Genomic DNA, 27,801 nt, shown 5'->3' with positions numbered 1-27,801 from the left:
CAGAGCTCCACACCTTAATCTATGGTGTGTAGAAACTCCACTGTTGAAAATACATAAGAACAAGGTCTAGGCATGGCCGAGAGGCCAGCCTCCCAAAGAGGGTTCAATCATAAAAACATGATCAGAAGATGATCCTAAGATCTAAAGTGATCAAAAGATGATCTAGAGATCTAAAGTGATCAAAAGATGAAAATACAATAGCAAAAAGTCCTACTTATAGAGAACTAGTAGCTAGGATTTACAGAAATGAGTAAATGACATAAAAAATCCACTTCCGGGCCCACTTGGTGTGTGCTTGGGCTGAGCATTGAAGCATTTTCGTGTAGAGACTCTTCTTGGAGTTAAACGCCAGCTTTTGTGCCAGTTTGGGCATTTAACTCCCATTCTTGTGCCAGTTCCGGCGTTTTACGCCAGAATTCTTGAGCTGACTTGGAACGCCTGTTTGGGCCATCAAAACTCGGGGAAAGTATGGACTATTATACATTGCTGGAAAGCCCAGGATGTCTACTTTCCAACGCAGTTGAGAGCGCGCCAATTGGGCTTTTGTAACTCCAGAAAATTTACTTCGAGTGCAGGGAGGTCAGAATCCAACAGCATCTGCAGTCCTTTTTAGCCTCTGAATCAGATTTTTGCTCAGGTCTCTCAATTTCAATCAGAAAATACCTGAAATCACAAAAAAACACACAAACTCATAGTAAAGTCCAGAAAAGTGAATTTTAACTAAAAACTAATAAAAATATAATAGAAACTAACTAAAACATACTAAAAACATACTAAAAACAATGCCAAAAAGCGTACAAATTATCCGCTCATCATCACCTCACAGACTAGCCTATTTTTCTCTGTCTTTTATTTTTTTTGAGTCGTACGACCAAACACTATTGTCATCCGCTGCTTACCTATTCTCATGAAAAAATCGTATAGTTTTTGCTCTCTTTCGGCAGTTCTGTCTGCGTTCTCTTATGGCAGTTCCGTCTGCGTTCTCTCGTGGCAGTTCTATTTGTGTTCTCTCGTGGCAGTTTCCTCTGCATTTTCTCGTGACACAGTTCCATCTATGTTCTCTCGTGACAGTTTCATCTGCGTTCTATCGTGGTAGTTTTGTTTGTGTTCTCTCGTGGCAATTCCGTCTGCGTTTTCTCGTGGAAGTTCCGTCTGCATTTCGTCTGGGTTTTCTTGTGGCAGTTCCGTCTGCGTTTCTTTCTGGTAATTCCATCTACACTTCCTTCAGAGAGCGGCAGTTCCGTTTGCGCTTCCTTCAGACAAGCGGTAGTTCCGTCTGCGCTTCCTTTAGACTAGCGATAGTTCCCTCTACGCTTTCTTCAGACAAGCGGCTGTTCCATCTGCGCTTCCTTCTGGCAGTTCCATCTGCACCCGTTTTATCAGTTTATGCATTTTTTTCTCTCTTTATTTAGTTGTTTTAAATAAGTTTGAAACTCAAGTTGTCACTTGAGTTTGAGGGGGGATGTTAGAATATAATTAGGATCAATTAGCATATTTGGATATTTATTATAGGATATTACGTCTTTATTATTACGATTCTCATAGCACCTATAACTACCCTTCTATATTGTATCGTTCCAGACAACTTGAATACACTCAATAATACACAAATCCTTTCTACAGTCTAGTCTCTTGTTTCTAACATTACAAAATCATCCCTAACAAAAATATACCCAAATCATCTAAAGCTGATTGAAGAGACATATTTATAAGATCATTCCGTAAAGTATCAACTTCTTCACGAGTTAAAAATGGTGGTGAATCTTCCATTATCCATTTCGAATGATCCTCAAATGTATCAAGACAAATTAGATCATAACTTTACTTTCTCATTCGTTTCCTATATTATCAATTAACTTAATTATTCTTATTATTATGACTAAAAATACATAACAGAACATTTTTTTCTTTATCCACTTGTTTATATTGGCCCTATGCAGGATCAGTTTTTTCTCAATTGCTATTTTTTTGGGTTCCAATTGTTACATTAGGAGTTGATCCTTGTTTTTGGAAAGTTTGTGTTTCTGATGATGTCTTTGATGAAACCATCCTAAATTCCTAATCAATCACGACTAAATAACTAATTTACAGGAATAATATATAACAACAATCTACTAAAAATAATATACAACAGTAACCAAATATAACAACAATATATTACATACAAGAATATATTACACTATAATCAACATATTACACCAACATAAAACAAAAAAACTGAACAATCTAAGAGAAATCAAATAGAAATCAATAAGTTATACACCTATAATCAATTAATTCTGACTAAGGTACTAAATTATTAAAAAATTGAAATACTGAATAACTTTAAAAAAATAAAATAAAAATACATACCTTATTGCTGATGCACCGCCGGCAGAAAAGAGAAAAACCGAAAAAGAAGCACGGTACCGACGACGATGACAAGAACAACTTGACGATTGAACCGGCAAAATGAGGACGACGACGGACACACAGCGGCATAGGACAGAAGGCGACGAGTCGAGATACTCAAAGGCCACCGAAATGACGACTTTGAGTAGCAGTAACCGACAATGTCATCATTCGATGGAATTGGTGCTGGCTGTGGTAGGGTGGTGCGAGAGCAAGACTGCGAATACGGTGAGAATGACAAGGGCTGAACGGGTCTCTCTCAGGTCTTGGAATTCGAGGAAAGGGAATGGGTTTGGTGTGAAAACTGAAAGGCTTCGAGCTAGGGTTTTAGGTTTTTGGTTTAGGTTTTTTTTTTAATAATCGAAACAACGCCATTTCACTCGAAGAAAAAACAAGAAAAATAGAGTTCGAACTGGTTCGAAAATTTTCAAACTCGCTAGTTAGTCAGTTTTCGTCAAACCCAACCGATTTAAATCGGGTCTCGTCGGTTCTTTTTCTTGTCCAGTCAGCTAGCTCACTCAGATTGATTTTGTTATCAATTCATCGTATTTTCAGTCCGATTAAACGGGTCGGTCCGATTTTAATAACAATGTCTAAAATAATGACCAAGTATTTAGTCTAAAAGATATTTCAATATCAAGCACAATCATGGTGAATTGGTGATAACTCATAAGTCAAAATATCCCCATTTCGGGAAAGCGCCCTCATTGAATGAATGGACCCAGGAACACAAGGCCGCCACAAACGACCAAGACTTAAAAAAGTGAACGGAAATTAGTACCCAAAAAGGAAAAAAAATTAAAATTAAGATAAGTGGCAAGTTGCTGTTGCTTGTTGCCATGGGGTGCCTGCCTGATCTATCTTTAAACAAAAAATGCATGACAACCAACATCCTGAACCTCTGCAAATCCTTTCTGTTTCACAACTAACCCAATGTTCCGTTCTCAAAATTTCTCCATTTTGCTGTTGGTTCTTTTTCTGGCGCCAAATTCCGTTACAGTTAACTGCCGATGTACGGACAAATGTGGACGCATCAAGATCCAGTTCCCATTTCATCTCAAAAATAGGAACCTGAATGAAAACGCTACCTATCTACCTGGATTTGAACTCTCATGTAACGATAAACATCAAGCTCTGCTGAAACTTCCAAAGGTTCCATCAGTAAGCTTCTTTGTGAAGCAAATCGATTACAAATCTCAGCAAATTCAGATCTATCACCCAAATAACTGCCTTGCCAGCCAGCTTTTAGCACTCGGAAATTCGTCAACTTCACCTTTCCGATTCATATCACCATATTACGGCGGCGAAACTAGTTACAATAATGTCTCTTTCTTTCGTTGCGCTTCGAGTTCTTCCTATTCCTGTCCAATTTTGCAACTAGATTCTATTAGCGACATCATTGATCCAGGAATACTATCTTGCACCAAGGTGCGTGATGTTTTATCGGTCCAGTGGAGGTTTACGTATGATGATAAGACTAGTTTGTTTCTTGGATGGTCGAACCCTAACTGTGGGCAGTGTGAAGCACAGGGCAAGAAATGCAGACTCAAGAGCGATGGTACTAAAGAGGAAATTGAGTGTTTCCTTTGCAAAACAAACAAGATTTCGACATCCACTCTTGTTCTAATTGTTGCAGGTATGAAGAATCCATACTTGTTGCTTACCACCTAACTTGCTTTCGGTTATTCATTGTTCTCAGTTAGAAATATTCACGGTGAAAACAGTAAGGACTTTGACACCTAATACTATTCATATTTTTATAGTAAAAGAGAACTTTGATTAGAGAAATAAAAGTTTCAGGTTATCAATGACCTCAATATAGCCATGTAGGTGGCTTCCAAAACTTTGTAATATTGAAAACTTTAGTAGTACTTGCAGCAGCTATAAAGAATAAGTCACTTTAACCTGTTGTAGAGATTTAGGTTAAGAATTCAAATCATAAAACAAAAGTGCTAGTGTTTAATTTGTTTTAACTTATATCTTATATTTCAACCTGTATTCTATTAATAATATTATGTGTACATAAAAATCAGTTACTAAAATTAACCAGTAGTATAAAATACAAATTAAAATACAAAATTTATATTAAAAATGAGTTAAATAACATATGTATTTGCCAATGAGTAATAGCTTAAATGACATAGTCTCCTCATATTCAATTAAGAGGTTGCGAGTTCGAGTCTCTTATCTTTGGTAAAAAAATAAATAAATAAATAAATAACATATGTATTTATTTATACACATATATAATGATTGATTTTAGTGGTTGATTTTTTTTTTTTTTTACATGTAGTATAGTTGATAAGAAAAACATAAAAATCTTAACTCATTTTTTAGTTATCTTTTTAATTTGCTAAATGAAAATTTTATTTTATTTTTTATCTTTTTTATTTTCAAAAATAATGTATATTTACATTTTTTACTCATCTAAGGACAATTATGAAGATAAATTAGCACTCTCAATCATTATTCTTAAAATAATGTTAAATTTTTTTCTCTAATTGAAGCAACGCTGTTTTATACATTACAGGGACAATAATTTGTTTGATGCTTTTGGTCTTGTTGGCCTTTGCAATGTACCATATTTATCGGTACTTTAAGACTAAAGGAGAAGACCAAGACAGGATAGAAAAATTCTTGGAGGATTACAGGGCCATGAAGCCTACAAGATTCACTTACAAAGATATTAAGAGAATCACAAATGGCTTTAAGGAAAGCTTAGGCGAAGGAGCACACGGAGCAGTATTCAAAGGAATGCTCTCCAAAGAAATTCTTGTTGCCGTGAAGGTACTCAATGATACACAAGGTGATGGCAAGGATTTCATAAATGAAGTGGGAACTATGGGAAAGATTCATCATGTCAATGTTGTTCGCTTGCTCGGATTCTGCGCAGACGGATTCCACCGTGCTCTTGTCTATGATCTGTTTCCGAACGGTTCGTTGCAGAAATTCTTAGCTCCACCGGATAACAGGGATGCTTTCCTTGGTTGGGTGAAGCTTCAGAGAATTGCTCTTGGTGTTGCCAAAGGCCTTGAGTATCTCCATCTTGGTTGTGATCATAGGATACTCCATTTTGACATAAATCCCCATAATGTGTTACTAGATGATCACTTCACTCCAAAAATAACAGATTTTGGCCTTGCAAAGTTGTGTCCGAAAAATCAAAGCACGGTGTCTATGACCGCGGCGAGGGGGACATTGGGCTATATTGCCCCTGAAGTATTCTCAAGAAATTTTGGTAACGTGTCGTACAAGTCTGATATTTATAGCTTCGGAATGCTGCTACTTGAGATGGTTGGAGGAAGAAAGAACACAAATGTGTCTGGTGAGGAAATTTTCCAAGTTTTGTACCCAGAATGGATCCATAATATGCTTGAAGGGAAAGACATCCACATTGATATTGACAATGAGGGAGACATGAAGATTGCCAAGAAACTTGCCATTGTAGGACTTTGGTGCATTCAGTGGAATCCTGTAGATCGTCCATCAATGAAAACTGTGGTACAAATGCTTGAAAGGGAAGGAGACAAGTTAATGGTCCCCCCTACACCGTTTGACTCCACTACCAGCTCAAGTAGAAACAATAATAATGCAGTTGTTCCATCAAGACATCTAAATTTTGAGCTAGAGGTTATTCCTGAGTTAGAGTAAAGGCAATTCACCTCTTGCTAATAAAATGTATTTATATTGGAGACTGATGCAAGATGCGATACATAAAGATTCTTCCCCTCGTTCAATGCAACTTCCACTTGTAGTAATTTTCATAACATGGAATCATGCATGACACGAATTGAAAGCATGTAGCACATTTATCTTGCAAATAAATCATCCTTACTATTTGCGTCTTTATGACTCTGTGTAGAGCAAGTTTGAACATTCCCTCTTGACTTGCGTCTATATTTTTAGGTGTCAGGACCAAACTCCAAAATCAAAATTACACAATCAAACTGGAAAGAAAAACACGCCTAATATCATCCCATCGAAAGAAAATACACATAGAAGGATGAGCCAAAAGATACTTATGAACACCCAATTCAATAGAATGACCCAAACAAGCTAACGCATCAGCAACTCGATTAGTATTATACAATTTGTATATACAACTTTTGTCAGCACTCAAAAGAAAATATACAGCTTTTATGCCTTGAATGTTCTAAAAATTACAACATCTTCAAAATGATATTCACACCCAAAAAATTATTCTAAAAGATCTAATTGAATGAGATAAACTACACAGTCCTTGGTAACAATACAACAATTATGTTGCCATAAAAAACGAATCTGTGATCTCATCAAACATGGAGAACTCATATCACTGCCATAACATAATCATAATCCTATATGAAATGGATATGCTCTGTTCTAGTTAGTTAATCATCATCCTCCATTGAATAGTCAGTTGTGGTTTCACCAAGATAACTAGTACCAGAGGAATCCATGCTCGACGCTTGGTTGGAATTGACCTCCTTAACATATCTAGAAGCTTCATGTGAATAGAAAGAAGGCTTTGGAGGCAATGCAAGACTGCCGTCGTTATCCCCTTCCAGCATCTCTACTACCTTGTTCATCGAAGGACGATCACTAGGCTTTAGCTGTATGCACCAAAGTGCAACTAAGAACATCTTTTTGACTAGGCTCTTTTCCTCCTCTGAGGCATCTTCGATTTCAATCTCTCTCTCTTCATAAAGCTGATCATGTATCCAAAATGGGAAGTAAATTTGGCTTGATTCATCGGCATTAGGATTTGAATTCTTCCTCCTACTCGCCATTTCCATCAAAAGCATTCCAAAACTATAGACATCAGCCTTATAAGATACTCCTCCAATGTTTTTGTAGAACAACTCCGGAGCCATGTAGCCTAAAGTTCCTCTTGCTGCAGTCAAAGTGACAGTGCTATCATCCACAGGATATAGCTTTGCAAGTCCAAAATCAGACACCTTTGGGACGAAGTTGTCATCTAGAAGAATATTGTGCGGCTTGATATCGAAATGTAGAATTTGCATATCACAACCTTGATGTAAATACGCAATTCCACGAGCCACTCCAAGAGATATTTCATACATCTTCTCGTAACTCAAAGGCAAAGTCCCTTCCTTGGCGAAAATGTATTTATCCAATGATCCATTAGGCATGAATTCATACACCAGGGCACGCTTTTTCTTCTCGACACAATATCCAACAAGACGTACCACATTAACATGATGTATTCTTCCAATTGTAGCAACTTCGTTGATGAAGTCTTGGCCATTAGCATTGGATTCGTTCAATATCTTTATCGCTACATCAGGACCACTTCGAAGTTTTCCTTTGTATACAGCCCCAAAGCCACCTTTACCCAATTTCACTTTGAAACCACCACTCATTTTCTTGATTTCTTTGTATTCATACCTTATGGGATTTAGATTGCTGTCTAGCAAAAAATGTTCAATGTTTCCATATATTGACCAATGTCTTCGTCGCCATATGTAGATCAATACTGAAAGTAGAACTGCAACTCCAAGTACGTATCTAGTTACAAGTATTACTGGTATAATATTTCTACCAATGAATATTCCCCCGTCAAAATACTCCAGCCCAACTGGGTTGCCCAGGTTTCTTGTGCTGAATGTTATTCTACTTCCTAATCCTGCACCCATAATTGATCATTAGGCAAGGTAACCCTTCTTTGAGTTCTTCCAAATAGGCCAACGGGTTTGTTCACAAACATGCATAAGCATTTATGATGCATGGACATTGACACAAACACGAGACACGACACGACATGGGATATGCGGACACACGAATTTAAAATTCTTAACACAGAGACACGACATATATATAAAATATAAAGTTTTTTAGATAAATTGTAATGATATTTTGGTATTTTATTGATATTAAAATATAAATTAATTTTTTAATTATTTTTAATTATATAAAGTATTTAAAATATTTTTTGTTTTTAAAAAATTAATAATATATACTATTTCTAAACTCATTTCAAGAATACATATTTAGAATAAAGTAAGACATATTAACATGTGATGATATTTAGGCGTGTTTAAGCATGTTTGGAGAAGAATTTTTTACTTATTATTAAGACACAGTTGGACACCGAAAACACGCGTGCCGGACGAGTGTCAATGAGTGTCGTGTCCGAAATGTGTCCGACACGCGAACAAGGCAAATCAGAAAAGTGTATGTACTTCATAGATAAGTATATACATTAGAAAAAAAATTAGATGCCTTCCAATATGTGAGTATGAGTAAACTAATTCATGCTAGATTCAATTAATTAACACGAGTTAGACAGCAGAGTTTAACACATCGCCTCTCCTTACTAAATGATGCAAATAAACACTTCAAAATGTAGATAAACTTACCAAATACAATGCCTCTGAGATAAGCTGCAAAAGGAATCAAGGAAAGAAAAATAGACTTAATACATATATATACTAGGGGGAAAAAAGCAATGATAGACATAATGTGTCTATTATGTTCATTATTATTATACATACGCTAGTGATCCACTAACCATAGTCAATCATCATATTCAGACGTCATTCTTTTCAGTTATACTTCAATTCGTACTTTAAATATATCAACATTTTATTAAATATAGATTAAAAGGATAAAAAATGATAGGAAGAAGGAATATCCTTACGATCTTACCTCGAGCATAACCGATAGCCTGTTCTGCAATTCCTATAATATTCAAAACATCAATAATTTATATCAGCAAATGATAAAAATGATTATATGATTAAAATAAATAAATAAATGCTCTATGATAATATGAACCATATTTGATTAGGTCGACTAAGTTGAGACATATTATCTGCTTGTCAATTGATTAAATATTTGTGAATAAAAAATTTAAATGACTTTAATCATTGCCTAACAATGAGCTGATCTAATCATATAATCATAGTCAAACAACAAGTATATACGTAAGATCAAACTATGACAAGCCGTCTCCTATGTCTCCTATCTACTTTCCGTGCGTGTATACGTTATACTGTTATAGACCATGAAAAAACAGGTCAGTTAGTCAAATATGATCAGTTTGTGAAGCTAATTAATGGAAGAGGATATTTAAGATAATATGATTATAAAATTTTAATATACAAGTCAGACCCCCCAAAAAAGGAAAAAAAAAACCCAATACATTTTTGACCCCCCAAAAAAGGAAAAAAAAACCCAATACATTTTTCTTTTAACTGCATTTTTTATACATAAATAGATTGATTTAGTTTTACTCTTTTGGCCATTAAAATAATTTTATTTTCAAATGACTATGTAGAATCATTTAAAGTGTAAAAATAATATATCTATATGATTTTGTTTCATCTTAAGAATGGATATAATTTTTTTTTTTTTACATACAACTTTTTTTTTCCAAGATATACTACATGGCAAATAGTTTTTTTTTCTTTGAAAGAAAGAGAATAAAAATGGATCTGATGTTATATGTAAGGTAAAATACTATGAGTTATTGAGTTACAAAATAAACATCTCCCTACTAGAGATAATATCTTTCCAAAAAATTAAACTGATTTTAGAGTTCACCAAAAATCAAACTCTTAACTTTTCGGATCTAACAATCTAATATCATGTTATGATATCACTCATCCCAAAAGCTTCAATTTATGAGAAAAAATAATAGTAATAGTTATATCTCTAATACTCCATAAACTCTCACTGTTCTATTGACTCCTCATACTTTTCCAATCATTAATTAATTAATATTAATATTAATAATATTTATGAATGAATAAGTGGCGTTCACATACCGCACTTATCGGTTGTATGGTAAGCGTAGTGGCAATAGCGCCTGTCACATTGGACTTCTCCAGTCGAAACATTGACCACCTTGCAATTTGTCTTCTTTCCACACTTCTCCTCGCAAACCGCCGGCAACCAAGAGACGCTAAACCCTTCGCCAACCACCTTCCGGATCTCCTCATAAGAAACGTTGTTATTCCCTTCTCCGATCTCCGCCGGAACCTTATCCGTAAGCGTAGCCACCATCAAACTGCACCCAACCTTGATTTCAGTCACACTGTACGATGCTCCCACCATTACATACACATGCCCTAAGCCCAAGGCACTACAACGACTTGCGGTTATATCTACCTTCACATATGCAGCGTCGTCAGTTACTGCATCAGTGCAGTTAAAATACGCTACTCTTGATGGATCGAAAGTGTCTACTGTATCTGGATCGAAATTGTTTAAAGTGAACGGTTGCGATCCGAAATCGTCGGGGCCGACGGCGAACTTGAAACTGCTATCATATAAGAAATTGCGAGGGATAAATGAACAATTAGCGTTGTCGCTGAGACCCGCATCACTCAACTTGATGCTGTAATTCTTGTAATCGATGTGGTGCACGTGGTAGTTACCTGAGAAGAGAGTTAGCACTGTGGCGTTGTTGCTATCGCATTCGAGTTCGTACCTTTTGTTGCCGCAGTGGCTTGGGTCGCCTTTGAGTCGGAATGGGTTGGTTATGTTGCGGATTTGGCCGCAGGAAGAAGGGGGGCATGGCGAGTGGTGCTTCTTGGCGGTGGATGGTTGTTCGAAAAGGAGGAGGATTGTGAAAAGGAGTGATACAATTTTTTGTGTGATTAAAGAGCAGGGGAATGATGCTTGGGTTTGCATTGTCGTTCTTGTGAGCTGCTGTTTATTTTGGTTTTTCCATTTTTGGGAGTTTATAAATAAATAAAATATCATATCAGAGTCAAACTTTTCGGTCACTACTAAGCCCCCACCACCCAACTTGATTCAATTTTGCATCAATTATTCAAGAGGAAGGAGCAACAACAACTTTATCAGTAGATTCTGTCGCATATAAAAAAAATTCTCAAAAATATTAATAGTCTCTAAGATTTATAAAATTATCCAATTTAATTTTTGAAATTTCAATTTTTTAGTATAATGGTCCCTTAGATTGAGCTATGGGCACCATAGTGATCCTCGAGTCCACACCTCTCCTCTCCTTCCCTTCTCTCTCTACCGCACTCTTCTCCTACGCCATCTCTCTTACACCCTGTCATCCCTCGCCGCCTCGCGGTTCATCCCGCACAGTTCGCAGCTCCACCGCCACTTCCTGCCAATCCCATTCCACTCGAATTGGAGCAATTTCGACTGAATGAATACGATATATCTGAGACGGTGTTTTCATCTGGCATCAAACAACTACTATGAATAGTTGAAGGAGGAAAGCTTTGATCTACAAAAATCGATGTCCAAGCAACTACCTTTGGTATGGTGATTCATCATGAGAGCAAATTTGGATTGAACGAAAATGACGATGTCGTTTTCGGCACTATTGTTGTTGTTATGGAAGGAGTTGGAGTAATCGAAATCGAGGAAAGAATCAATTTCTGAGAAGAACATCTTTGATTTTATGTCTAAGGCGTCCATGAGCTTTGAGCTGTAGTTTAGGTTGGAGATGAGCCAAGCGGCGGCGTCGACATTGGGGAATCCGTCGGAGGAGGCGTTGGTTGGGACGACAAAGCTGAAGGAGGCGCAGAACGAGAACGTGCTTGTGGCGGCGGGCGAAGGGAAGGAGAGGAGAATGGCAGAAGGGAAGAGTGCGGTGGAGAAGGAGGGGAAGGAGAGGAGGGTTGCGGGGTCAAAGTGGGTCTAGCGTGGCACTGAATCGCTGAGTCATCACCGGAGATAAGTTCAGAGACCACTATGGTGCTCGGAGGTCAATCTGGAGAACCACTACAGTGAAATTAGAACTTCGAGAACTAAATTGGGTAATCTCGTAAATCTCAGGTATTATTATAGGAATTTACTCAAAATGTTATCAATAAAACAACTCTGAATGATTTAAAATACAAGATAATGGACTGGGGCAAATTTGTGAATATTTTAGGCAATTCCATTGGATAGAATTCTAGTAGAGAGCTCTATCAAATTCTTTGCCTTTCTTTGTTAGGGCTTCAAAAGGTCAAGGAGGGTTGATCATGATGTCCAATAAGACGAAGTGAATCCATCGGAAATCCAACCAAAGGAAATATGCCTATCAAATAAGCATTTAAGAAACTCCATGGAAAAATGAATTGTTGATGGATCTGATCAAGGCACAAGCCATGAAATGATGAAAATGTAGCTTCCTTTGAAATTTTCTATCGTTTTAACTTTTAAGCAAGAATAAGAACAATAAAAATAAATAATTCCCTTACATTCTAAAACAATAAATTAGAACCAGACCATAAGACATGGCTCCGGCATTGTGTCTTAGCACTTACCTTGGTTTTGTGGCTCCTACAACCATGACAATGACAACATTTTCTTCTCAAAGCCAATCAAGAGAATATAGAGGATAGTCTAAAATTTGCTTTCACAATTATATATACCATACTCAGCCAAAGAGTAGACTAGCCTTAAAATCCATCCACTTTGCCAGTTTTCATGTTCGGTCCAATTTGTTTACTTGACTAGCAACTACTAAATCTTTTTTCCTGTATCAATAATGATATTAATTAAGGACACTGTTTATCTAAACAATGATAAGGAACATTGAGTCACCAAAAAAAATGATAAGGAACATTTTCAACAATGAAGCATTAACACGTTTAATATTAATAAACACAGTAACAGTTGAACAGTTCAGTACAGAAAAACCAAACATATCAACTGGAAAAAGATGTTAAAAAGAAAATATTACTTCCTCACTTCCCCCCGACTCAGGATCAAGGCATCATCTGACCCCTCTCAAAAGGTTTGTCTACAATAGCACAAAGAAACCCAATAACACCAAGGCCACAAGAACCTTTACATTCTATTCGCTACACATAATTAGTAAATTCTGGGAAATTATCTGCTTCAGGAAACCTCTCTAATAATGCTTCATGCCACCTATTTTATAAGAATATCTTCACTTTGAGCTAAAGAATGTTCCTGATGTGCATAAAAATGAACACTTCAAAGCGTAAGTCCACACCCAATGATAGAGAGGTGTACTAGAGACTAGAGTCCTTTAAACGGACTGACTCAGTTTTCAGAAGTGAACCATACTTTTCCTTTGTCTCTCACAGACTCGTACTCTTCCTTCCAACAAGTCATGTGAGTATTAGGATCCCCTACCTCCCTAGAGTGAAAACTATTGCACTCAAAAGCAACAAAACCTCTACGTTTAATGCATCAGCCACTTGGCTTGGCCAAATAGGTTATTCAACACGCACATATTCAAAGAAATTAGCAGGAAAATTCACAAATACCACATAAGGTACTTACTCCGTTCTTGTACATTCATAATTAAGTAATGAGAAAACAAAATACATCCATTCTTCACCCAAAACAAACAGATCATCAAACATATATATTTACTAGTTTTAGCATTAAGTATCTTTGAGCATTAGTTAGACCTACAGTGAAGAGAGAGCATTAAAGGAATAACTGGCAGTCTTTAGAAAGTCCTCAGATTAAAACTTTTGGGCAACCCTCCATTATAAACCACGGGATAACTCATCACAGATACCAATATAGAACTAGTATCCAAAAGATATTGTTTATTAATGGAACAACGTTATACAATGATAAAGGGAAAAGTAGCGAGACTCCTCAACTCTCCAACACACTAACAAATGATCGAAGAGACCTAATCAAATCCTTCTTACCTTTATTTATACTCCGCATTCACTAATTAACTAACTAACTGCTGGGATTCTAGAAGAGGTATTCTACCAAACTCCCAATAAAATATTACACTGATCAAAACCACTAAACTAGTTTGACCTTCAAATTTAGTTCGGTTTGTCAGAGAGACGCACAAAAATAAAGTAACATAAATTAAAATGAGAGTCCAAGCACCATAAATAAAATATTTAACATGAAAAACTAGCAATTACCTGAAGAGGAAAAGGCAAGCCCCAGAATTGTATTGCATAGAAAATAGTTTGCTGCAATTGTCTCTGAACTAAAGTTGAAAAAATGCCAAGGTTCATCGTTGCACGGCTATTTTCCTCAGCCAAATCACTAGTTGGCAATATTATCCACACAAAATAGTTGTAGCAGATTTGGGAAGTTTTAAGGCTCTAGTTTGGAAATATTTTCCATCAAAACATTCTTACTTCCCTATATTTACTGCAACAAATGTACCAAGAAGGATCCCTTAGCTGGCGAATTGCTTACAAAATTACAATACTTTCAATTCCAGCATAATCCCTTCTATGTGACAACTTGCTCTGAATTGATAACTTCTGACCAAATGATAAGGAACGATAAACACCAATTTCACCTTCATATTCCAAAGACATATCATGCACCTTTAAAATGTAACCAGTACCTCAAGATTCGCCAAACCATCTCTTGGCTCTCGTCTTTACCAATCATTAAAAATGACCACAGCAGTAAACAAAAAGAAGAAATAGCACAATATCAATCTTCATCCACAATATTCATCTCAATAATAAAACCAACAAGGCCATCTCAATTATAAATAAAGTTACATGCCTCCTACAGTTGCTAGAATAAAAAATGAGATGTTTCTGCATTGTTAAACCAAATCATCAGTTCATTCAAACCCGTGGAAATTACATAACCATCCTATTGAGAGCAATCACTCAACTGATTCATTAGGGAGAAGAAAATAAAAAATTACATAATCCTCTCTTACAATAAGTATAACATCAGAAGAAGTAAGCAAATCAAGCACAATATCCAACGGGAATGTATTAACTTTATTATGCCTTCATTATTAATATTTTAAAATGGAAAGAAAAAAAAGCTCAGAAATCAAAGCATCGACCCTTACGCTCCCAATCGCCGTACCTGGTGGGCTCGGGCCCTTTGGGCCCACCAACCTCACCGGTCTCGTCGTTCACAAGGTCGCCATCTTCATCATCGTCGTCGTGTTGTTGTTCTTGTTCTTCGGTTCGCATGCTTTCCTCTTTGTGAGAAAGGCTCGGTGCGTGTTCTTGTTCGGTAACGGTGTTTTCGCGGGGCTGCTGAGTCGAGTAGGAGCAGAGGAGGCGCGAAACTGAGTTGGAAATAGAGCGAGTCAGGGGTTCGGATCTGGTGAGGTAAGGTGCAGGGTTTGGTACCGTGGAGAGCAAGCGAGGGAGAGAGGAGGTGGTCATTGTGCTTGTTGTTCGGATGAAGTGAAACCCTGGAAAGTGGAGAGGGAAGAGGAAGACGAAGGAGGAATTGCGGTTTGTGAAATGTATTTGTCACCGCACTCGCACTCATGTCGTGTCAAGCTATGAGAATTCCACGAGTACTTGTTTCATTTCGTTTCCATGTGAAAATGCGCCAGTAAAAACCAATAGGAAAAGCACGATGAAAACTCACATGAAGCGTATATTCTTCTTACCAGGAGGATGGAATACTCTCAAATTTTTTTGGATAAAAATTTAAATACAATTAACTTAAAACCAATAATTCAAAATTATTAAATAATAATTTAATTAATATATTATATTATTTAATAATTTTAGATTATATTTATTTTTTAGATAATTGTTTGTATGATTAATTAAATATATGTATATAATTATTTTATACTAATAATATTTTAAAATTAAATTCTATTATTATTGGTATAAATGCAATAATAAATACTTTTATCTCGTTCTATTATATTAAAGTTTTTCGTAAATATTTAAAATTTGAGTTTAATTTTAAATTTTAATATACTAAGTGTCTAATTATAGACAAGACAAGACACTGATAATAGGACAGGACAAAATACTGATGGATAGAGATACAAAACTTTGTGTTCTTGTATTCTGTTTGGCAATAAACTAAAACAAATTATGAAAATTTAATTTATTTTCTTTTTTTCTATTCAAAAAATTTGAAATGAAAAATATAATAATAAAAAATATAATTATGAAAAATTAACAAAAATAATGAAAGAAAAAATAAAAAATAAGTTGTGTTCTTTATTAATGTCTCTGTCTCTTTCCTGTTAAAATAGACATAAAATTAAACACAATTTTATATCTCTATATCCTGTTTCAGTGTCCTGTAAACAATTTACAAACGCAGCCTAAAAGTGTTTTGATTTCCTCTATGTTTGGCTTGATATTATACACAATTTTAAGTAACATCATTTTGAGGTAATTTAACCATATCAACGGTCATGCTTTAATCGATGGATTGAAATTGAAGAACCAAATGGAGGACGACGGATCCAGCCTAACACAAGTTAATACTAGATCATTTTCTCTTATCAAGTTTCACGAGGTAAAATTTTCGTAGCCCCATGAACTCATTGGGACTAGTTTAAAACTTTATACTGTACATTTCAAATTACAACACCCTCAGAAGAAAAGTGCCAAGACAAAATTTTTCCTTTCCACATACTACACTCCTTTATTTTCTCCTTGTTTTTCCATTTTGGATCACCAACTTGCCACACAAGAAATTGCCCAAGGTAAACAACCTTCCTTTTCTTTTTATTCTATGCGCTTTTATTGAGTACATCTGAGAGCACGAAAACTCACGGTTACTTCTTAGGTCATCACTGTGTGTTTGCTACTGTCCTGGTGCTTCTTGTTGAGGTCTTGTTGCCTCTTGACTAGTTCATCCTTACTCCCCACAACTTTGTGCTCTTTTTCCTCTTTAATGAGGTACTTGTCAACTTGTGCCGCGGCTTGTCGTCCCTCTGAAATAGCCCATACCACCAGGGATTGACCCCGGCGACAATCGCCAGCTGCAAACACTCCTTTGACACTGGTTGAGAAGCGACCATAATCAGCCTTGAAATTTGACCGGTTGTCTCGCTCCATACCCAACTTCTTTGCAATTGTCTGAAAAGCAAACAAACACCAAACAAGGTACGATCAGCTACTGAAAGATCAGCATGAAAAGTTCATAACTAATTCACTCACAAAGTAACCAAGCTACTAAGAATACTTACATATTCAGGGCCAAGAAAGCCCATGGCTAGTAAAACTAGGTCAGCTTGAATGATCTCCTCAGTGCCTTCAATTTCTTTAAATTGAAACTTGCCAGTTTGATCCTTCTCCCAACAGACACGTACCACTTCAAGTCCTTTCACCACTCCGTTTTCATCTCCAACAAAACGCTTTGTCAGTACCTCATATGATCTTGGATCTTTCCCGAATTTAGCAGCAGCTTCTTGGTGCCCGTAATCTACACGGAATATGCGAGGCCACTGCAATGTGGAAACATTGTGATCAAACTCAGTTCATGCACAGATCCATTAAAATATCAACCACTCATTTAGCTATTTAGTAATGACAAATGAAGTTTAAGTAAAAGAACATTGTCTAATTCCTCATGTCTACAAAGTAAGAAACATAACAGATATTTGGAAAATCAGTGGATCTAATTTAACCTGAGGCCAAGGGTTTCCTGGGGCTCTTGTGCGAGGTGGCTCAGGAAGAAGTTCGAGATTTATAATGCTACTGCAACCATGACGAATGGATGTCCCTATGCAATCGGTACCAGTGTCACCCCCACCTATGACAACAACTTTCTTGCCCTTGGCAGAAATGTAATTACCATCCTGAAGATTGCTATCAAGCAAGCTCTTAGTGTTCGCATGAAGAAACTCCATGGCAAAATGAACTCCTGAGAGCTCACGTCCAGGCACCGGAAGATCTCTGCACGAAAAAGTAAACTCTTTGAAGCATCCTTCTATAATAAAATTCCTGGTAAACTTCAACCGCAAAAGAAATTGAACTAAAACAAGATATAGAGGACTCCCACTGTGTCTCACCTTGGTTCTGTGGCTCCAACAGCCAAGACAATAGCATCGTTCTCCTCTCGAATCCGATCAAGAGAGTACAAAGGATCACGTCCAACGTTAGCATTCACAACAAAAGTTACTCCTTCCTCAGCCATAAGGTTGACTCGCCGTTGAACTATATCAACTTTGTCAGTTTTCATGTTGGGAACCCCATACATCATAAGCCCTCCAATCCTATCAGCTCGTTCATACACTGTTATTGTATGGCCCATTTTGTTTAGTTGATCAGCAGCTGCTAGACCAGCTGGTCCACTTCCAATAATGGCAACCCTTTTCCTGAAACAGCAGTGGGGTAACAAGTAACTAGTAGTTCAATATTACTAATCATTTCAATGGGGTTGCAGTTACAACAAAAATGAAACTGAAAAAGTGTCCAAAAAATACAAACATAGCATACCCAGTTCTCCTAAGTGGAGGTCGTGGCACCATCCAACCTTCCTCAAAAGCCTTATCTATGATGGCACATTCAATGCTTTTAATAGACACCGGATTTTCGATAATACCAAGGACACAAGAACCTTCACAAGGTGCAGGGCACACACGACCAGTAAATTCAGGAAAGTTATTTGTTTCAAGAAGCCTTTCTAATGCATCGCGCCATCTATTTTGGTACACTAATTCGTTAAACTCTGGTATTTTATTTCCAAGAGGACATCCAGAATTCTCCTGAAATTTTATGCAAATATCTTAGTTTTACAAGCAGCCAAAAGACTTAAAGGAAAGTTTTAACTTGTAAGTACAACAATGAAAATATTGAATGGCAGACCACACCTGATGACAGAAAGGAGTACCGCAGTCCATGCATCGGGCAGACTGTGTTTTCAAAAGGGGACCAGGCTTCGTCTTTTCCATCACCTCCTTCCAATCATTCATCCGAAGATTAGGATCCCGATACTGAACACCCTCACGCTCATATGCAACAAAACCTCGATGTTTAACGGCATCAGTAACCTGAGTTGGCCTCTTGGGTGATACAGCCTGAACATATCAGAGACATTAGCAGAAAATAATGTGCAAAAAGAGATCTAGGAATACATTAAAGAGATGTATTCTATTCATATGGGAACAATAGCAGTATCCCATCTCAGCCCAATGACGATGGACAACTAAGACTTCTAGGCAACCTACTGTAACAGATGAACTTAAGACCCCATTTTCATCTTACCACATTTTAATCTAATATTACAAGGAGGATTTGCACTTGTTTCAAGGATCACCAATTCAAACTTAATAATTTGTTTTGTTCATGACAAAAGGAAAAAATAACAAAAGGTATACAAGCATTACAAATGAAATATCATAAAGGGGGAAAAAAAAAGCTTGCAGTTACCTGACTTGGCTTCTCATTCACAGATGAAGTTGCCAGTTTCTTAAGCTCTTCAAATGCATCCTTCTCAACGGCCTGCGCTTCATCATCATCTACTGTATCATTGGAGGTCTGCTCAGACTTCATATTTGCAAGAGCGCGCTTGTACTCCCTTGGGAACACCTTGATGAATTTAGGAAGTAGATTCTCAAAATCAGCAAGAACTTCTTTGGCAAGCATGCTATTTGTGTGCCGTTGATGTTGCTGTATCAACATTCTTAGCGTAATAATATCCTCTTCCTCTTCAACCTTGTCCAAATCTACAAGCTCGGGGTTGCATCGAGATTTGAATTTTCCATCCACATCAAGAACATAAGCAATCCCACCACTCATACCAGCAGCAAAATTTCTACCAGTTTTCCCAAGCACAACGACAGTCCCACCAGTCATGTACTCACATCCATGATCACCAATCCCTTCCACAACTGCCTTAGCCCCGGAGTTACGCACACAAAATCTTTCTGCTGCCATCCCATTGAAATATGCTTCACCACAGGTTGCACCGTACAGCGCCACATTACCAATTACAATGTTCTCCTTAGGGTCAAAGTTGCTTCCTTTTGGAGGATAAACTATAATTTTTCCTCCTGACAATCCTTTACCGACATAGTCGTTGCCATCACCTTCAAGTTCCAAAGTGATTCCAGGACAGAGGAATGCACCAAAGCTCTGGCCAGCACTGCCAGTAAATCTGATATGGATGGTGCCAGTTGGAAGACCAGCTAAGTGGTATCGTTTAGTAACCTCATGGCTAAGCATAGTTCCCACAGCACGGTTTACATTCTGTATTGGAGTTTCAATGTATACTGGGAGACCCTTTTCCAAAGAAGCATTGGACAAACTGATGAGCTGATTATCCAAGGCCATGTCCAAGCCATGATCTTGTTTTTGCATACAGTACTGTGCAGCTCCCGGTCGCAGTTCAGCTGCAGGTCTAAGCAATAGAGAGAGATCAAGGTTTTCCAGTTTCTCATTGCTCTTAACAATTTCCTTATCAACTTCAAGCTTATCTGAACGGCCAACCATCTCATCAACAGTTTTAAACCCAAGGTTAGACATAATTTCTCTCATCTCTTCAGCTACCATGAAAAAGAAGTTAATAACATGCTCAGGTTCTCCGGCAAACTTCTCTCTAAGTACTGGATCTTGGGTAGCAATGCCAACAGGACAGGTGTTCTTGTGACACTTCCGCATCATGATACAGCCAAGAGTAATGAGTGGAGCAGTGCTGAAACCGAACTCTTCTGCTCCAAGAAGAGCAGCTATGGCCACATCTCTTCCTGTTTTGAGTTGGCCATCAGTTTGAAGAACTGTGCGACCACGTAGGTCATTCGCAACCAATGTCTGGTGAGTCTCAGCTAGGCCAAGTTCCCAAGGCAAACCAGCATTCTTTATGCCGGTCCATCTAGATGCCCCTGTACCTCCATCGTGACCTGAGATCAAGACATGGTCCGCATGACCTTTAACAACTCCGCTAGCAATTATCCCCACTCCAGCTTCAGAAACTAACTTCACGCTAATTCGAGCAGATGGGTTGGCATTCTACAGATTAAGAAAAGCAATTAAAGAGCAAGAACTAATAGCAGAAACATTCAGCCTGACTTTACCATAAGAGAATCTATATACGAACATACCTTTAGATCATAAATCAGTTGCGCAAGGTCTTCGATTGAATAAATATCATGATGGGGAGGTGGACTGATAAGTCCTACTCCAGCAGTTGAATTTCTAGTGACGGCAATGTCTCCTATAACTTTGTGGCCAGGAAGTTCACCTCCCTCACCAGGTTTTGCACCCTGAGGATAAGAATTCGGATGTTAAAACAATACGACCCTTCATTAAGTGAAAAAACTACACTTTTATTTAACCTCACCAAAGGTCATATATCAACTAAAGCAGCAAGAGCACCAGGAGGTGCCTTGAAGTCACAGCGTCATCTGCCATGAATATAAATTCATAAACAATAGAGCCATAACTCCAACAGGATTGTAGCGGCTAGAGACCAGTCGATGAAATTGAGGTATAAGGCAAGAATGGACAAATAACCTTAATACAAATGAACAGATTTCAACAATTACCTGGGCCATCTTTATCTGTAGTTCATCAGCATTAGTAAGGTAGTAACTTGAGACTCCAAATCTTCCACTAGCAACTTGTTTGATGGCACTCCTTTTGGGATTCATTGAACCATCAGGAAGAGGCTCCATACGAGATGGTTGTTCACCGCCCTCACCTATGGCAAATTTGCAGAAAACAAATCATCAGATAAAAAATTACTAATTTTGAGGATGCTAATCTTCACATGAAGGGTGAAAAAACGGGTAACCCCCCAAAACTTTTCATTAAAAAATTAAGCTAGAAAGCATGTTCATGTGTAAGACACCCTGTTTCGGCATCAGGCTGGCCCTAGCCACTGATGCTTCTTATGTGCCTTGAACTTGAAAAAACTACACTGAACCACACCTCATGATTTATCAAAATAAACTACACTTGGTAAGATGAGAATTGTTGCCTTTTTTAAATGGAGAAAATAAATCAGAGGAAGCTTTTTTAAAAAGAAGTCTAGCAAACCTGTATTTGATTTCCCTCCAAGTTTATTCATAGCCATTGCTAATGTTGTGTGTGCCTCCAATGATATTGACCCATAACTCATGGCCCCAGTGCAAAACCGTTTAACTATTTCACTGGCTGGTTCCACTTGATCAATGGGAATCTTTGTGGATGTCTCTTTGAATTTCAGGATTCCCCGCAAATTGCAAGCTTTATTCAACTCGTGAATGAGCTTAGAATACTGTTTATATGCATCTATACTGTTAGTTCTGGCAGCCTCCTGAAGCTTTGCTATTGCAAGCGGATCATTCAGATGAATTTCACCACCTTTCCTCCAATGATAATCCCCAGGATTGGGCAACGCAACAGCTTCAGCACTTCCAGGAGAGAAAACCCGAGTAGGAAATGCCAATGCATGCAGTTGTAGAGCATCCCGAGCAAGCATCTCAAATGTAGCACCCTCAACTCGACTAGGTGTTCCAGCAAAGCACTTTTCAATCACCTCTGAAGAAAGACCCAGAGCTTCAAAAATCTGAGCACCTTTGTAGGAGGCCAAAGTTGATATTCCCATCTTTGCAAGAACCTTCATCATGCCATAGTTGCTTGCTTTAAAGTACTTCTTGACCAACTCATCTTTTGAGTAGAATTGACCACTTGCTTTAGGTGGGATCCTTCCATCAACTTGGAGTCTCCATATTGCCTCCACAGCCAAATAAGGGCATATAGCATCAGCACCAAAACCGACAAGTGTGCAGAAATGGTGCACTTCACGTGGTTCGCAACACGTTTCCTCGAGAAAGCTACAGATTAAATCCCACAAAAATACAAATTATAGACAGATAAGTACATGTATAGTAACTCTACACAGTGCGAGGAAAACACGGCAGTATAATACCTCTATCAGAAAGAACAAGGGTTGTGTAGCCTTCACTAATTGCACCATGTGCTTCTGCACATATCCTGTCCAATGCTTCTTCCAATCCTCTCTTACCACATTCCTTTGAGTAAGTTATGTCTATAACTTTGTTCCGCCATCCTCTGTAATTCATCCTTTTAATCGCTTCCATTTGTTCAATGGTCAAAAGGGGACTTTTTAGTGAAAGGCGGTGACATTGTTCCTCTGTTGTTTGTGTCAGATCACCTTCTGGACCAACCATACATTCCATTGAAGTAACTATTTTCTCACGAATAGGATCAATTGGAGGATTTGTCACTTGAGCAAACATTTGTTTGAAGTACTCGAAAGTGAGCTTTTCTCTATTGGACATGACAGCTAATGGAGTATCATTTCCCATTGACCCTAGGGCTTCTACACCATCTTTTGCCATAGGAAGTAATAGCATTTCCAATGATTCAACCGTATATCTGCATTAACAGAGCAGAATATAACTTCAAACAAAGTGGAAAAAATGCAGAAAATATTCACAAAGGACGTTGCATACCCAAAAGCTTTCAATGGAGCCAGTAGACCATGAATTCCCATATTTTCCATATCCACATCATCACTAGAGAGCTGTAGTTTATTGTAGATGCAATAGTTAGTCATGCAACATGAAATTTACGAAAAGCTAACATTGGTTGCTCTTTTAAAACTTACCGGAGCCACTCCTGCGATTGTTGGTGGAACTCTTTCAGATTCATCAACAGAATCTACTATGTCTTTGAGTTCAATCTTCTGTCTTTTGAGCCACTCCCCATAGGGCCTTGCCAACGAATACTGTTCCTTTAAGGCATCATCATCAACAACAATGTGCTTATCAAAATCTACCAGAAGCATCATGCCAGGATTTAATCTTCCTTTCCTACACACATCTTCAGGAGGAATGTCTACGACTCCAACTTCACTTGCCATTATAACTCGTCCACTGTGAGTAACATAGAAGCGGCCAGGTCGCAGTCCATTCCTATCCAGTGTAGCTCCAAGATAGTGACCATCAGTAACTGTAATGATATTAGATCAAATTAGTGCCAAATTGTAAAGCCAGTGTCGAGAGGACATGCACATGAGATAGAATCAGAGTCCAACAAAAAATTTACATGATATAAGAGCTGGTCCATCCCATGGCTCCATGAGAGCTGAATAGTATTCATAAAATGCTTTACGTTGAGGATCCATGTTTTTATCGTTTTGCCATGCCTCAGGAATCATCATCATAACAGCTTCAGGAAGACTTTTTCCAGATTGAACCAAAAACTCAAGAACGCCATCAAAAGCTCCTGGAAAAGAATAACTATCCATTAGATTCAGTATGTAAATATAACCTAGTCGAAAAAATAAAATAAAATAAAAAAACACAAATTTAAAATAAAATCAAAAAAATAAAAAGAGAAAAAATTTTCACCTGAATCAGATGAATTTGCATTGACAATGGGCAAAAGCTTCTTTAATTCATCCTCTGATAAACCAAGTGCCTTGCACTTCAGTAACCCCTCACGCGCCTTCATCCTACAAAATATACCATATTAGCTGATACAATATACATCAATCAGAACATGATGAGAACATCCAACACAATACTCAATGCTGCTATGCCCGCCCACAACTAGCATCAAGCTTATTGCACACCATAATGAAACAAAGTATCCTCTTATTTAAAAAATAAGATTGAGAAAAGAAAAAAGTAAGCTAGGTATCCATTAACTCTAACAAACAATACTAAATGGTCAGATCAGCAGCACTGGGAGAATACTGCTAGCCAGTTTAAAATCGCAGTGCAACATATTATTCATTCATATTTGTCATACCATTAACTAGCATGGTGCAAAAATTATTCAAGGCATACCAGTTGACATTGCCTCTTAGAGTGTTGATCTCTCCATTGTGTCCCAATATTTGCATAGGCTGAGCACGATCCCAGCTAGGGAAGGTATTTGTAGAAAACCGTGAATGTATCTACAGATACGCACAATAAACTTCAGTCTTCATGCAGTGCATACTAGAAACCAAAGTAGAAATTCAAAAATGTTTTCCTCCAGGAACTTCAATACAAGCATATATTGAAGTGCCAGGAAAAATTTCAGAGGCACTATCCACTTTCACCAAAATTATTTTTTCCTCCATCACTTTGAAGATATTGTCTCCAGACCAATTAACGACAGAAAGCATCAGCAGAAACTTTTGCAAACATCATAATCTTGATAATGAACTTTCTTACCAACTCAACCATTGCATTCAATCCAAGTATCCAAACTCAAATAGTAATCAAGGAAGCGGAAGAACTTAAGAGATCATTCAAACCTCAATGCCTCAGAAGTCATTCCCCAACCTTGCATCTCTTCAGTTACTGGTTGTTCCCTTGCTGTTTGTTGGAGTATAGAGTTAGTGGAGAAAGAAGATAGGTTAATGGATAATATATTTACCAGGGCCATGTAGCTCGTAAACCTTTCATTGCCTAGGTCCGCAAAATAATATTCCCTCAGTTGAGCTGGTGTTAGCTGACCTTTGTAAACAACAGTCCTGTACCAAATTTGATCAAACATGAGAATTTTACTTAGAAAACCTTATGTAATAACAATAATGTGGATCTCAAGAAAATGATGTCGCCTCTTAAACATACCTTGACGAAAGTGAACAGATATAGAAATCAGCAATGCCGTCATTTTGGAGGTTCAAGGCGGATGTAATAGCGGCCATGCTAAGCTTCCTTAATATGTACATCTATAAGGAAAGAGCCAACTATCAGTAACAAAGACCAAAATCTATTCAAATCTTAAAATACACCATTTATGTATAAATCATTATATTCGCTGGAAAAAATTTATCTATCAATTCATTTCCTGGGGAACAACTGCAGTTCAATCAAAATGTTAACAAATTAATGCAAATTTCTTGCTGCCAATTTCAGCATGTAGGCAAGGTACCTGTCTTTCCAAATCAACTTTTGATTGAGCACTTGGAGTAAGAAACACTTGCTCAATCACTGGTTCAGTCTGTACAGCTGATTTGCCCAATCCTGTGTTGTCTGTGGGAACGGAGCGCCAACCAATAACTGAGTGCCCCAGACTCTCCGCAACCTGAACACAAAAACAAAGCACAGATACAAACAACTGTCAATAAGATATAAAATCATGAAAATGCTACTGCTGAAACTCAAAAACACATAATACAAAATATCACAAAAACACTTCTTGAGTCATTGTTAGCTCGGATTACAGCATGCAGCTACACAGTGAAGGCTGGAAACAGTATATTGTGTGCTAAATCGAAACTAGACAGAACTCTACAACCACTATCCATCATGAAAATTTTCAGACAAAGATATTTCAGAATTAGATTTACCTTTTGAAATATATTTTTGCTTTCTTTCCTACGAATATCAGATTTAGGCAAGAAAAGCATGCCAACTGCATATTTTCCTTGGGGGGGAAGCTCAAACTCCACAACCTGCAATGAAGCAAGAACATCTTTGAATTGACAAGAACTGCAAAGTCTGAATCCCAGATTTTTCCTAATTGTAGTCCTTTAACCAATAAATAAAACTTCGATAATGGAGTGAGGGCATTATTTCTTGTATGCACTGACATTTTAAAATATTTTACACTATTCTCCAACCAAATAATTCTATTAATCTATAGTGGATGTAAAAAACAGCTACAGTGGCCTAGTCGCCAATGTGATACTGCATATATTAGATGACAGTACAGGAAAAATATACGCCGTCAGTAGATCTATACAAATTCCTTCTGCTTAACAAAAAAGCTATTGAAAGTATTAATCTCAAACTAACTTAAGGAAAAAAGGAGTTCAGAAAAGTGCTAACAAAAACAGGACATAAAGAAATATATTTCATTTTCAATGATTCTTTGATAGAGGAAAAAGACAATTTATTCTCCTCTTTATTAATATTATATTTTCAATTTTAGCCATATGCATCACTGAATCGTTTCAAAATATTCCATTTGAGCAAAACTGAAAGAAAGTCCTCTTCCACTTGTATTTTTCAACATGATGATGATACCTAAGAATTTTAGGCTTTTCTGTTCAAACCAACACAAGAATAATGTTTATAAACAAGAATCTAATGCAAACATTAAAAAATTAGATATATCTGAGATTAGTTTTTGTGCAGCTTTCTACCATCGTTCAAATCATTTGTTTCAGATTGTAATTGACTCGAACAAAATTTTGTAGCAGCACAATATTTATGATTAAATAACAGTTCTCTCATATGAAATTTATTATTCTCCATTACATATTTAAATATATTATTATATGTACAAAAACTATTCTGGTGTCCACAAACCTTTTTATAAAAGTTTAGATTTAGATTTAGATACTAAAGTTGATATACAGCACAGTGGCAGTTTAAAAAGATATGAATTTAAATTTCTTTAGATCTAAACATAAATGAGTTAGCTCTAGATGTGATTAATGACATAGTGCAATGACATCATTTGATTCATATAGCGATCATACCAAGTAAAATAAGGCTTTATGGTTTTTTTTATGGAATTTAAATTTCTGTTGAAATAACTATCCACTTTAATTCTATTTACGTAATGATTGAACCAAATATAACCAAATTTAATAGTCTTTAGAAAAAAAGCTAATAAAGGTAGCAGTTGTCGACTTGTCGTGTCATCACAAAATAAATCAATAAATAAATAAAATTCTAAACTTATACACATTTTTCAAATTATTTATATGTTTTTACTGTGTTACTTAATTACTGTGTCTATCTTATTTGCAAAGACAACAAAATAACTAATAGAGTACAAAAATAAAATTAATCCAATGCAAATATATAAATAATTGAACAATACATATAATTGGAAATATGAAATT

General features: G+C 37.0%; 4 protein-coding genes across 6 annotated transcripts in view; 1 reads left to right on the top strand and 3 right to left on the bottom strand.

Annotated features, from left to right (window-relative positions):
* The first annotated feature begins 3,186 nt into the window (after positions 1-3,186).
* Positions 3,187-6,158, top strand: LOC107495084 (rust resistance kinase Lr10). Its single transcript, XM_016116155.3, has 2 exons — positions 3,187-4,027; positions 4,922-6,158. The coding sequence occupies exons 1-2, from the start codon at positions 3,325-3,327 to the stop codon at positions 6,040-6,042; spliced, it is 1,824 nt and encodes a 607-aa protein (XP_015971641.1). The 5' UTR covers positions 3,187-3,324; the 3' UTR covers positions 6,043-6,158.
* Positions 6,159-6,443: 285 nt separating this feature from the next.
* LOC107495069 (rust resistance kinase Lr10) lies at positions 6,444-11,060 on the bottom strand. 3 transcript variants are annotated; one of them, XM_016116140.3, is made up of 5 exons: positions 10,773-10,917; positions 10,161-10,654; positions 9,040-9,072; positions 8,751-8,774; positions 6,444-8,017 (listed from the first exon to the last, which is right to left on the bottom strand). In XM_016116140.3, exons 2-5 carry the CDS (start codon positions 10,447-10,449, stop codon positions 6,762-6,764), a joined length of 1,602 nt encoding a protein of 533 aa, XP_015971626.1. In that variant the 5' UTR covers positions 10,450-10,654; positions 10,773-10,917; the 3' UTR covers positions 6,444-6,761. The 3 variants fall into 3 exon arrangements, with proteins under 3 accessions (XP_015971626.1, XP_020980925.1, XP_015971625.2); XM_021125266.2 differs by having other exon boundaries at positions 10,161-10,657; positions 10,773-10,894; XM_016116139.3 differs by having other exon boundaries at positions 10,161-11,060.
* A 3,729-nt stretch (positions 11,061-14,789) lies between these two features.
* On the bottom strand, positions 14,790-15,590 carry LOC107495099 (uncharacterized). The gene has a single exon (XM_016116181.3). It carries the CDS (start codon positions 15,459-15,461, stop codon positions 15,111-15,113), a length of 351 nt encoding a protein of 116 aa, XP_015971667.1. The 5' UTR covers positions 15,462-15,590; the 3' UTR covers positions 14,790-15,110.
* An 876-nt stretch (positions 15,591-16,466) lies between these two features.
* The window catches only part of LOC107495014 (glutamate synthase [NADH], amyloplastic-like), a 14,856-nt gene continuing 3,521 nt past the window's right edge, over positions 16,467-27,801 (bottom strand). The window contains 21 exon segments of the mRNA XM_016116050.3: positions 16,467-17,135; positions 17,246-17,503; positions 17,687-17,954; positions 18,071-18,376; positions 18,498-18,766; positions 18,872-19,078; positions 19,431-21,008; positions 21,101-21,262; positions 21,545-21,699; positions 22,038-22,796; positions 22,799-22,816; positions 22,912-23,381; positions 23,459-23,529; positions 23,614-23,957; positions 24,054-24,233; positions 24,359-24,462; positions 24,800-24,909; positions 25,377-25,473; positions 25,574-25,674; positions 25,878-26,030; positions 26,296-26,400. Of these exon segments, the coding sequence (XP_015971536.2) occupies positions 16,839-17,135; positions 17,246-17,503; positions 17,687-17,954; positions 18,071-18,376; positions 18,498-18,766; positions 18,872-19,078; positions 19,431-21,008; positions 21,101-21,262; positions 21,545-21,699; positions 22,038-22,796; positions 22,799-22,816; positions 22,912-23,381; positions 23,459-23,529; positions 23,614-23,957; positions 24,054-24,233; positions 24,359-24,462; positions 24,800-24,909; positions 25,377-25,473; positions 25,574-25,674; positions 25,878-26,030; positions 26,296-26,400 (6,012 nt within the window). The 3' untranslated portion in view covers positions 16,467-16,838.

The sequence above is a fragment of the Arachis duranensis genome, chromosome 6 (assembly GCF_000817695.3).
Source record: "Arachis duranensis cultivar V14167 chromosome 6, aradu.V14167.gnm2.J7QH, whole genome shotgun sequence".
Taxonomy (NCBI): domain Eukaryota; kingdom Viridiplantae; phylum Streptophyta; class Magnoliopsida; order Fabales; family Fabaceae; genus Arachis; species Arachis duranensis.
The sequence above is the reverse complement of the archived record's forward strand: the minus strand, read 5'-3'. Positions and strand labels throughout refer to the sequence as shown.